The sequence below is a fragment of the Mus pahari genome, chromosome 3 (assembly GCF_900095145.1).
Source record: "Mus pahari chromosome 3, PAHARI_EIJ_v1.1, whole genome shotgun sequence".
Classification (NCBI taxonomy): Eukaryota; Metazoa; Chordata; class Mammalia; order Rodentia; family Muridae; genus Mus; species Mus pahari.
In genome coordinates, this window is record NC_034592.1 from 162,988,291 (window position 1) to 163,000,195 (window position 11,905).

The 11,905-nt window shown below is 44.5% G+C and overlaps 1 protein-coding gene across 1 annotated transcript; it reads left to right on the forward strand.

Moving 5' to 3' along the window:
* The first annotated feature begins 1 nt into the window (after position 1).
* Gid8 (GID complex subunit 8 homolog) lies at positions 2 to 8,704 on the forward strand. The gene is made up of 5 exons (XM_021193914.2): positions 2 to 162; positions 2,837 to 2,966; positions 4,349 to 4,545; positions 5,223 to 5,420; positions 6,237 to 8,704. Exons 2-5 carry the CDS (start codon positions 2,849 to 2,851, stop codon positions 6,408 to 6,410), a joined length of 687 nt encoding a protein of 228 aa, XP_021049573.1. The 5' UTR covers positions 2 to 162; positions 2,837 to 2,848; the 3' UTR covers positions 6,411 to 8,704.
* Positions 8,705 to 11,905: the final 3,201 nt, after the last annotated feature.

Here is an 11,905-nt window from a genome sequence, read left to right on the forward strand (position 1 = left end):
CAGACGCCGGTGTATCTACCTCCGCTTCGCGCCCCGCCCCCGCCTCCGCCTCGGCCTCCGCCTCCTCCTCTATCTCCCGCCGTCTGCCGCCCCTCTGCGGCCCCGGGAGCGGCCGCGGAGCCGCCACCCAGACGCTGTCGCACGGGAGGCGGGATCCGCACGGTAAGATGGCCGCGGTGGGCCCTGACGGCCGTGCCGAGCGTCTCCGCGGGGCTGCGGGGTGGGCCGAGGCGCGGAGGTCAGAGGTCGGGGGTCTGTGCCCGCCAGGCTGCCCTGCCCAGGGTATCGGAAGCCCGAGGCAAGAGCGGGGATCAGGGCGGTCAGTTCTGCCCTCCACGGCCCGGCCCCGGAGCGGGAGGTCTGGAGGCCGCGCTGTTAGTCGGGGTGCTGCCGGGACCGGAGTAGTTACTGCAAATGTTCGCACGTCTCTGCCATTAAAGGCGCAGTGAAGGCGACAGCGAAAAGATGAAGACGCAGGCAGCTCCTGGGTTAAGAGTCCTCGTCGACTGTGTAACCGCTCAGTTTTGGGACCACTGAGTCCTACAGAAACACTACCCCCCCCCCCGTCTCTGTCCTTAGCCTTGCTTGATAACCTTTCTCAGCGTCGAGTGGAAATCGAGAGGCAATGACCTTCTTGGGGAACATTTTTCCAGACTGATCTTTACCTTACTTATGAATAAAAGTCGAATCGGTGAATTCTGCTGTCATCCTGTGGCATGGAGCGGCATCAACCTGGTTTAGTTTCACTTCCCGCCTCCTCCATACTACTACTACTACCTTTTGAGCTCCTGGGATCTTCAAGTCCGCCAGAACCAGAAATCCTGGCATGCCCCAAATTCTAAGTCTCTATAACATTCACTGCGCAAACTCTCCACAGATGGGCTTTGGAATCTTAGTGTTTTTTGTTTTTGTTTTTTTAAAATAACGTAATATCTTTTTTAAAAGACGCTTGCTTAAATCTCTTTCCCACAGTACGTGTATATGCGTGTTTCCCAAATTACTGTTTCTAGCGTGGGTCCCCATGACCTGCAATCCAGAGGCCTACCACACCTAACTGCCAGAGTCCTCTGCATCAGACTTGCCCTGCTCCTCCAACCTGTTTTACTTGCATCTCTCCCACGTTGCTGTGCTCTCATTTCTAAGGCCTGACACTTGAAACAGCAGTCTATCCGTGCTTCTTTCTTTTCTCTTGTCCCTGCATATTCAGTCCAGCAACAGCTGCCATTAATTTGGAGGTCAAAGCTTGATCTTGTCTTCTCTTCTGCTGTCCACTATACCAGCACTAGGATATCTCTCTGTTGAACTGCTTAGCTCTTTCCATGCAGTATGCATTCCATTGTCAAACCAGAAACCAGAGCCAACCTTTCAGTTTTATGACATAGTAAAACAAATTAGCTTGTCCTTTGCAGTGCACAAAGTAATATCTGTGAAGTGTATGTTACTGACAGAGTGAAAATGATCCAACCCATGCTCCTAGAGCTACCCAACTGCCCCCCAACCCCACCTCACCCTACCCCCACCATCCTGCCTTACTCCCTTATAAAAGAATTTCTATGTGAAGCCGGGTGTGGTGGCACAGCCTTTAATCCTAGCACTTGGGAGGCAGAAGCAGGTGAATTTCTGAGTTCAAGGCTGGAACTCCAGGACAGCCAGGGCTACACAGAGAAACCCCATCTTGAAAAAACTAAAAACAAAAACAAAAAATCCCTATGTGATTCCATATCTTTGCACAATATTTTGAGCTAAAAACATGCCATGTAGTTGTTTCATATCTGATTTTGTGTCACACTTTGACTTCTCTTTTAATTTGTTCTATTTTTCCCATTCATTGTGGTTTTATTAAAGTGATGTGCAGCCATATTCCCTTCTAAAGCCTAAATACTTTGAATGTAAAAAGTTCTTTATTTTCATTTATTTTTGAGGCAGAGTCTCACCGTATAACTCTGGTTGGCCCAGAGTTCTGTCTGTAGATCAACTTGCTTCTGCCTCATAAGTGCTGGGATTAAAGGCCAACACATCCAGCCAGAAGTCTTTTTCAACCCATTTGTTGACTTGTTAACATGTTTTAGCTTCCTTTCCACTGAGTATGAATATGCATGTTTGATATGCATGCTTATCATATGCGTGCTTGTACCATCATCTGTCTCTAGAGAGGCTATCATTCATAAAGCAAACCAGAACTTGTGCCGTATGATCTGTGTGGAAAACTGCAGCCTTATCTTCAGAACGCTCGTACGCAAGGGTTCGGATGTGGCTTTTGTATATCAAAGCTGCTCTATTCAGGCTCTTGTTGAGTGAACGTTTTAGGGAGTGGTGTCCACATTTTGCCATCCTAAGCAGGCTCATCAGTGAACTGCACATTCTTTGGTGTCACCTGGAAACGTCTAGGATGTAGGAGTAACGGAAGGAGGCTTGTGCCACCTTATCAGTTTTCCCACAAAGGAGTTGAAGACTCCACCCTTGACTAACATTTGACTTCCTTTTGATTGCTGTTTGATTGCTGTGTCCTTTTTTACACTGTAACATAATGTTTAGTGTATAAATCTATAGTGATTCTCCTTTATACTTTTAGCTTCAAATCTAATCCCTTCCTTCAGAGTGTGGTGTCTTGGTCTCTTCATTCTAGGACGTCTGATTCTATTTCACTAACCATACTTCCCACCTTTGACCTTGACGCTACCCAGATGTGTAATTTTCTCAGGCCTTTTTTGCTTGTCAGTTTCAAGACTGAAAGCATCCTCCTACTCTTACACTTACTATATTGCTGTGTTTATTTTTTGAAATGACTAAACTGGACATAGAATTTTTCCCCAATCATTGTATCTTTTTCCTGTAGAAATAATTCATAATGAGTTATGCAGAAAAGCCGGATGAAATAACCAAAGATGAATGGATGGAAAAGCTCAATAACTTGCATGTTCAAAGAGCAGACATGAACCGACTCATCATGAACTACCTAGTCACAGGTAAAGGCTGGCTGTGAGGGGGACACCAACTGACCATAGCTCTCCCTTTTCTTTTTTCTTTTTTTAAGATTTATTTATTTATTATATGTAAGTACACTGTAGCTGTCTTCAGACACTCCAGAAGAGGACGCCAGATCTTGTTACGGATGGTTGTGAGTCACCATGTGGTTGCTGGGATTTGAACTCAGGACCTTCGGAAGAGCAGTCGGGTGCTCTTACCCACTGAGCCATCTCACCAGCCCCCTCTCCCTTTTCATACTAGTAGCCCTTTACCCCTGAAGCGTAATGATAAATAGGTTGTACTGAAAATTCATAAAAACACTATGCTAACTTTGATATTTGTAAATCAAACTGACATGTTAAGGACTGCCTTTTCTAACCCAGAGTGATGTAGGCCACACTCATAATCCCAGCACTTGGGAAGCTGAGGCAGGGTTGTGATTCAAGGCCGGTAATGTGAGACTTTTTCTCAACTTCCCTAACTCCTAAAGAATATACATACTTTTTTCTATCAATAAAATAATTGTTCCAGATCTTTGAAACCTAAGCAACATCTATTTTTGGCTTTGACAAATTATGACGAATTATTAAATTCATGATCATTTACAGTGTTTTTACTCAGAGGGCAGAGCAGGAGGCAATGAATTGTAGGCCAGCCTGTCTGTCTCAAGACCTTTTTTTTTTTTTTTTTAATGTTTTGGAGTATATTTAAAGTCCAAATAAATGATATCTTCTGGCCAGTTTGGAAAAATATTGTGGCCTGTTTCTAGATTGCATAACTGAAAACATGGAAGGGAAGGAAAATGACTGGGAATATACAGAAGAAAACAGCACTTGACGCTCCTGCTGGAGGAGGAAGCTCACTGAATACTGGGGTGAAGGAATCAACTATCCTACCGGGTTCTCAAAGGCACACAATGAGAAGTCTCCCATTACACTGTATCCTCCTGCACCTCTCCAGTTATGTTCTACTAAATTTCATAGAAAGTGGATACAGGAATCTTGGCCTGTGGTTTCACCAGACTCCTGTGGATGAGGTGGCGCCAGAGCACAGCAGCAGCCCTGTGAAGATGCAGCAAGGTGTCTACCTCACCTACAATTGCCTCTGTTGCTCTGGCATCCTGACTGTAATCCCTACCTTGATGATGTCACAGCACACAATGGGCTAGCAGTCTGTGACCTTCAGATTGATAGGCTAAGCCTTTTGGATAGCTGCAAAGAAATGACAGCCTTGACTCTAAATCACAAAAATAGTAAAAACCAAGTCCCTAAGAAACTGTGGTTTATATGTAGGATCATGAAATGATGGTTGGGCTCTTTAGAAGTACAAAGCCTTAATTCCTGGTTATCTTTCCTATCAGTGAAGATAGTTTTCTTTTCAGAGGGTTTTAAGGAAGCAGCAGAGAAATTTCGGATGGAGTCTGGGATCGAACCAAGTGTGGACCTAGAAACACTTGATGAGCGCATCAAGATTCGGGAAATGATTCTGAAGGGTCAGATCCAGGAGGCCATCGCCTTGATCAACAGCCTCCACCCAGAGCTCCTAGACACCAACCGGTATCTTTACTTCCACCTTCAGGTGAGTTTCAGCAATCTGATGTGGCTGCTAGACAGGCAAATTACGCTTGTTTGCCGTGGCTCAAAAAGAAACCTGCCATTGTGTGTTAAGTGAATGTTGCTTAGTGTTGGGAAGGAGACAAGCTTGGAGCTAGCTTTATGTACTATTGCAACTAGTTACTCTTTAAAGGTGTGTGTGTGTGTGTGTGTGTGTGTGTGTGTGTGTGTGTGTGTGTGTGTAAGAGAGAGAGAAGGGAGGGAGGGAAAGGGCGAGGGAAAAGAAAAGAAAAAAGAAAAGAAAAGAGTGCATATGGAAGTCCGTTCTTTCTGCCCTTATGTGGGCTCTGGGCATACTTGCACAATGAACACTTTCACTGTGGCAGTCTTAACAATCTCTCCTTTTGCTTTTAAAATGGAAATGCATCTTGGAGATGCTAAGAAAGTTTCTTTGAGATGCCATTCTTTTGGGGTGGTGGGGTAGAATCCAGGGCCTTGCCTAGATGCTAAACAAAAACTTTAACATTATTAGTTAGACACTCAATTCACACATAAGATATACTTTTGATTGGAGCCAAGTGTTTATGGTTATTCATCTAAGTGTACACCTGCCAAACTTGGTTGTCTTTGCTGTTGACCATACTGGGTTCCACCTCCTGGGTGTACAGGCTGGCTAATCTGGTCTGTCTTTGTTTTGACTAGCAACAACACTTGATTGAGCTTATCCGTCAGCGTGAGACAGAAGCAGCTTTGGAGTTTGCCCAGACACAACTGGCAGAGCAGGGTGAGGAAAGCAGAGAATGCCTCACAGAGATGGAGCGCACATTGGCCTTGCTGGCCTTCGATAGCCCTGAGGAGTCGCCTTTTGGAGACCTCCTCCACATGATGCAGAGGCAAAAGGTAAAGGGCCAGTAAGGGAAGAACAGAGTTCTTGGACACTCAGAGGACTTGTGAAAAGATGGTACTCTTGTGCTGCTCTTGTGTTGGGGTGAAGCACATGGCCCTGGGCCGGGATACTCCAGTAGAACCCTGGCAGCTCCTCTAGTCTGCCCCTTATCTTGTGAGAGGAAGAGCAGTGGCATTGACGTTAGTGTCTAAAACCCTTTGCTACTTTTTCTTCTCTTAGCCTTTCGCCTGTCAGTTTAGAGACAGGTATCTGAAGTATTTTCAGCCTAAAACCAGTATAGTCTTCTGAAACGTTTTCTTTTTCCTTCCATATGTACAAGCATGATAGTTCATTGCTTCCTAAGACCCATGTCTTTCTTTTCCCCCTATGTTGGATCCGTTGAAAATCTTGTTGAGGTGTCTTTAAGGCTTGTCTGCAGGGTCTCATATAAACATTTGCTTCTCCTCTCTGTCAAAATCCTCACAGAACTGTTTAAAGGGGGTCAGGGTACTTAGCCAACCTAAGTGTAAGCTCCTTCAGGAGCTTAATAATCATTTAGTGCCCTTGGAGTGGCTTTTAGTTACATGTTTCATTTGTCTTTAAGTGAGTAACAAGGTTCTTGGGTGAGAACAGAATCCAAGTGGGCTGAGCTATAGCTTAGTGATAGAGTGCTTGCCTATAGTGCTTAAGAACCTGGGGTCTCGCCCTAGCACTGGGGAAAAAAAAAAAAAGATGTCTTAAGCATATTGTCAGGCTTGCTGGTAATGTGTGTATGTGTGTGTGTGTGTGTGTGTGTGTGGCCATCTATATTAGATGTGTTTCTTTTCTAGGTATGGAGTGAAGTTAACCAGGCTGTTCTGGATTATGAGAATCGAGAGTCCACACCCAAGCTGGCAAAATTACTGAAACTGCTACTTTGGGCTCAGAATGAGCTAGACCAGAAGAAAGTAAAATATCCCAAAATGACAGACCTCAGCAAAGGTGTGATTGAGGAGCCCAAGTAGAGCCTGTGCACGGACCCAGCACTGTCAATAGGCACAGGACTCTCCCTCCTTCCAGCTGTGACTGGCAGATTGTCACCACAGTAGAAAACCTTTTCCCCTGTACTTTTCTTTGGCCCTGTTGTTTGAAAGGGGAAAATGGCCTTTTTAAACACTGGCAAACCCGTGATGGAAGACACCACCTCTGCCATGCCCTGTATCCTGAGTGCTGCACACACTGCAGTTGACTATACCTGTGCTTCCAGATTGCTGGTTCCAGAAGATGTAATTTGCCACTGTGTGCTGCACTGCTAGGGAGTGTCATCTCAGATGAAGACCTCACACAGGACAGCATATGAACATTATTAATGTGCTTTTTCGACCTGCTATGTGCAGGCAGGCTGGGTTTTATCTTCCTGGGTCTCACCAGACCTTCATGGCTTTCCTGACCCCTTCTTTTCTTTTTCTTCCTCATTTTGTTCCTTCATAGGAAAAAAAAAAATGTATAAATTTGTAAATCTTAATTCAAAGATAACTTTTGTGTGGGTATTGAGTTTGGATTGGTTTTTTTTGTTTTTGTTTTTGTTTTTTTGTCTTGGTGTGGGCTGTGAGGCTTTTGGGAGGGGATGTGTGTGTGAGAGGTGAGGCTGTGGTGTTTACTTTTTTATTTTTTTTAAATATATTTTTGGTGCTGTATGTGATGAGAGACTCATTCATAGTGGATCAATGAATAATTTCTTGTAGGTAACTTTATTTGAAAATAAAGATTTCCTTTTACTTCCAGAATAACCACAATGGCTTCTAAAAAGTTCTCATCTCACACAGCCCTTGTTTTGGGTGTCCTTTACCTGGCACAGGGGCAGCACCTTAACTCACAGCTGGCAGACTAATTGCCGTGTGCCTAGGGAATGCCCTTCGTAATAAACAGCAAGGCAGCCTGGTGTTGATGGGATGACCGGGTGGTCTCAAGTGTCACCCAGTGGATGTTAATGCCAGCCAGATTGAACTTCAAGTCATTTCTTATCTCTTCATTCAGTGTCAGCAGTGCTGTGTGTCCTGCTTCTCATCAGCTATTTTTTTACCTGCTCAGTGGAAGGCAGAAAAGACATTACCTGTAGGGTATGGTATGCATATGTAGGTCGGTGCTCTGAGTGATGAGTGTATACATGTATTGTGCCTGACACAGATGTGTTTGGTTGATTTTTGGCAGTGGTCCAGGCCTGATGGGGTCAGTGTTAAAGGCTGGGGTGGGGGTGCACAAACCTGCAGAGCCCTCAGACAGTTATCCATGGATGTGGATGGTGAAGATGATGTGGGTACTGTCCTTTGGTGGAAGTTCCTGCCTGTCTGACACTAGAGCCAGAAATTCTGATACTGGCCACTAAGAAACACTGTTCTTAATAATTACTGAATTGGGATTCTTTCCCTTGTTCTTGAGCAATATTGACTAGCTAGGTCAGACTAATAAGTTTATTCAAAAGTTTGCTGGCACCTGAGCTGCTCAGGTAACACAGCTGACCAGCTGTCTCTATCCTGTTCCCTACTTCAGTATTGTTCATCAGTATCTGTTTTTTACCCACAGGATTCTGTTCTTGTTGGGATGGAATGAAGTGTCTTCCAGCTCTCTGCTGCTGCTGCAGAGGGCAGGTGATTTGGCAGTATTGTCCTTAGGATCACATTAGTGACAGACTCAAGGATGAAGTTGTTGCTGTCATTATGACCCTCTACTGCTCTTCTGGTCTGTGAGTAAGGAATGAGCAGAGCTTTCCTTACCTCCTGGACAGGTGGCTTTTAAACATCGTGAGATGTAACCTCCCATCTGGTGTAAGGATAAGAATAAGTAGAAGAGTTTCAGGAGAGACAGGTCTTTGGTTAAAAAGACATGACGAATAATCATGAAGACCAGAGTCCAGCACCCACAAAAATCAGGCACCCCCCCAAATTCCTGTAACTTCAGTTCCAAGGAATCTGATGTCCTCTTTGGCCTCCACATACACATAAGCAGGCAGGCACAAGAACACACACACACACACACACACATCTTTTTTTAAGGCAGAGGGAAAAGAAGTTTTAATTTTCAGGTAGCTAATAGATTAAATGAAGCAGAAGTTGGGAAGGAGTATCAGAGATTCAGTGTTTCTTTTTAAAGCACCATATAAAGCCAGGCATGGTGGCTCCTGCCTGTAATTACAGCATTTTTGAGGAAGGGTTTTTCCAGTCCAGCCAAGGCTATATTATATAGAAGATTTTGGTTTTTTTCGAGACAGGGTTTCTCTGTGTAGTCCTGGCTGTCCTGGAACTCACTCTGTAGACCAGGCTGGCCTCGAACTCAGAAATCCACCTGCCTCTGCCTCCCGAGTGCTGGGATTAAAGGTGTGCGCCACCACACCCGGCTCAGAAGATCTTTTCTTATATGAAGAAGTACCAGATAGCTAACATATTTGTATCTTTTTTGTGTGTGTGTGTATGTATGTATATATATATATACATACATACATATATGATTACTTATATAGCTAATCACTTTGGCATGTTCTTAAAATTAAAGGGCATGAGATGTATAGTAATGGAGGGTCTCTCTGTAGGGATTATCCACAAATACACAGGAGGCTTGTTGCATGCATAAAATGTTCAGAGGCTGTAAGACAAGAAGTTGACAGTTTACCAACATTTCAATCAGTAGCTTAGCCATTGCCACAGGTACCAGTGACTCTGGAGAACGTCAAATAGAACTGCTTGCTTATCCATGATCTGTTAGTGCCTAGAAACCCCCTTCCAAGGATTTACATGTAGACTTTTCCTGTTACAGCAGACAAAGTAGCTTTATTTCTTTTTGCACCTTTTGATGGAAAGTGCCTTGAAATAAATGAGACAAGAATATTCTAGTACTCTGCTTCTACATCGTACATAGAGCTGTGCAAGGAATAACAGAGTTTGAAATTTTCTAAAGCGTGGTAATTATTGCACACTAAAGATGAGAATTTGTTTTGTCACTTGAATTATGATTTGGGTTTGGCATTTGAGTCCTCCCCCACACCCCCATAGTGTATGTCATCTTTGTTTTCTTTTGTGCTATTAGTTTTGAAGAGGAGAAACCAGGAGAATCCTTCCAGAGGGATTCTTACATGTTTCATGATAATGACACTGAAGCGATCAAGAGAATGAAGTAGGATTCCCTTCCAGGTTGTTGCTCTCCAGTCTCAGAACAATCAAAAGACCAAATTCCAAATGTCAGGTTAAGAGAACAGTGTGTCCACACCCCTGCATTTCAGCATGCTGAATTGTGTGCAGGGGACACCATGCAGGGGTACAGACTGTTCACCAGCCTTTGCTCACTGCTGCTTTGTTGACATGTCTTGTTCTGACTCCATGCATATTTTTTGTTTCACAAACATTGCTTTTTTCAGATGCTTAGTAAGCTGCATTACCAGCAGGGGATGCAGAGTCTGTATAAACCCTTAGCTCGCTGGAGTACTCATGTGTATACTTAATTGTAATTCTTCATTTGGGGATATTTGTATCCCTGCCACATATCATCTGAGTACAGGCCGGGTAGCTTCTGGGTGCCTGCTGTGAATTTGTTAGTAAAAGTTTTTATGTTTTTCCCAGAATGGTTGTCTGAAAGCTCTTTTCCCGCTCCTTCCCTGAAGAGGTACCACAAGAGAAGAGAATTACCGACCAGCTTGTCAGTGTATTAGAGGTGGAAGAGTGGGAAGGTGTAACTGCGTGTTGTTGACTTTGTCTGTTCCCACGCCAGCAGTGCCACAGCATAGAACCAGTCCACCCAGCTGACAGCTGCATCCTTCCTGGGCCCCTGGATGTGATGACTGGGAGGGCCCTGTGCAATACGCAGCAGTGTGAAGAGTATGCAGCAGCTCCCACACTGGACATCTCCATTGCTATTTTCTCAGTGAGGTCTGAAGGAAATACAGTGAGACGAAGCCTCCCAGGAAACCAAGCAGCACACTCGGGAGTGTCCTGCACTGTGTGGTGGGTTGTGACTGCACATAGGAAGGGCCTTGCCATCCCTGAGCCCTGTGGCAGTGCCATGACATGGCATTTTTCACCATCACTCACTCTTGCCTCACACTCCCAGTGAATAATGCTAAATGTTGCAGGGGTAGAGAGACCTCTGCTGTGCTCTAGTGAGCTCCTGTATGTCAAGTTTGAGGGGCTTGAGGTACCATCTGCCTATCATAAATGAGTTCCCTCAGTTTTGGAATGCCATCCTGACTTGAGACTTTTATATTTACATGAAAGAAAAAAAAAGAATTTGATTGCCTCGATGTTACTTCCCATTGCAGACTCTTTAACACATGTCTATGCACTGGGTAACGTGTCCTGAGATGGTCTGTTCCGGAAGCCAAGAATGGCTATAGTGGTATTAAGGCCTGGACAGTAAACCCACTGATGGGGTTACATAGGAATCTGGTGGACTGGTGGGGCAGGAATGTGTGGTGCCATGGCAGGAATGACTATAGTAGTCTGCTGTGTCTGCAGCTCATTCATGCCCCCTAGATCTATGTTAGATTAAAGTCCAGTATGACACTAATGCAGAAGAAAACTGCAGAACTGCTTGTGCCCAACTGTAACCATGAGATGTGACTACTGGATGCTTCTTGTCTGTGACTTTTTTTTTTAATTTATGCATATGTGTGTTCTGCCTGAATGTATATCCATGTATCCTGTGTGTGCCTGGCGCCCACAAAGGTCAAGAGGGAGCATCAGGGCCGGGCGTGTGGTGCACGGGCGTGTGGTGCACACCTTTAATCCCAGCACTCAGGAGGCAGAGGCAGGTGGATTTCTGAGTTCGAGGCCAGCCTGGTCTATAGAGTGAGTTCCAGGACAGCCAGGGATACACAGAGAAACCCTGTCTTGAGAAACCAAAAAAAAAAAAAAGAGGGGGCATTAGATCCCTTGGAACTTGAATTACGGAGAAAACAAACTTCTCTATAAGAACAAGGGCTCTTAATCAGCTCCTTGCATGTGACTTTTCAAGGAAGTACCTTCGTACAGGTCCTGATAAACGTTCTCTTGCCTGGCCTTTCTGAAAGTTTGGTGGAGACTCTGGATTGGGGGATTTTGGAAGGTGGCTACTACAGTGTAGTTGCTTATCCTTCATGTGATTGATCATCTCTTGAATCTACTCTGCCATGCATGACTGCCAGTCTCCTGAGGTGGGACCTGCAGTGCCTGGAAGTCAGTCTCTAAATGACTCTGACTTCCCCCTCCTATAGACACATCTCACCCACGTGCGTGCATACACAGGAATTATCCTTCTTGTAGGTCAGATGTCTGACAACCCCTCCAACATGGTTCTATAAGTAAAACAGGCTATCCTGTCACCCAGAACTCTGGTATAGAAAGTGATAGAAAGTGAGGGATACTGCTGGCTGAGGGTGACAGTGTTTCTCAGCATTTGGGGTGTTTACAAGATTCAGCTAATGACACCAGCATCCAAAAAAAAAAAAAAAAAAATAAATAAAAAAATTATCTAAAAAAAATAAAAAAAAAAAAAA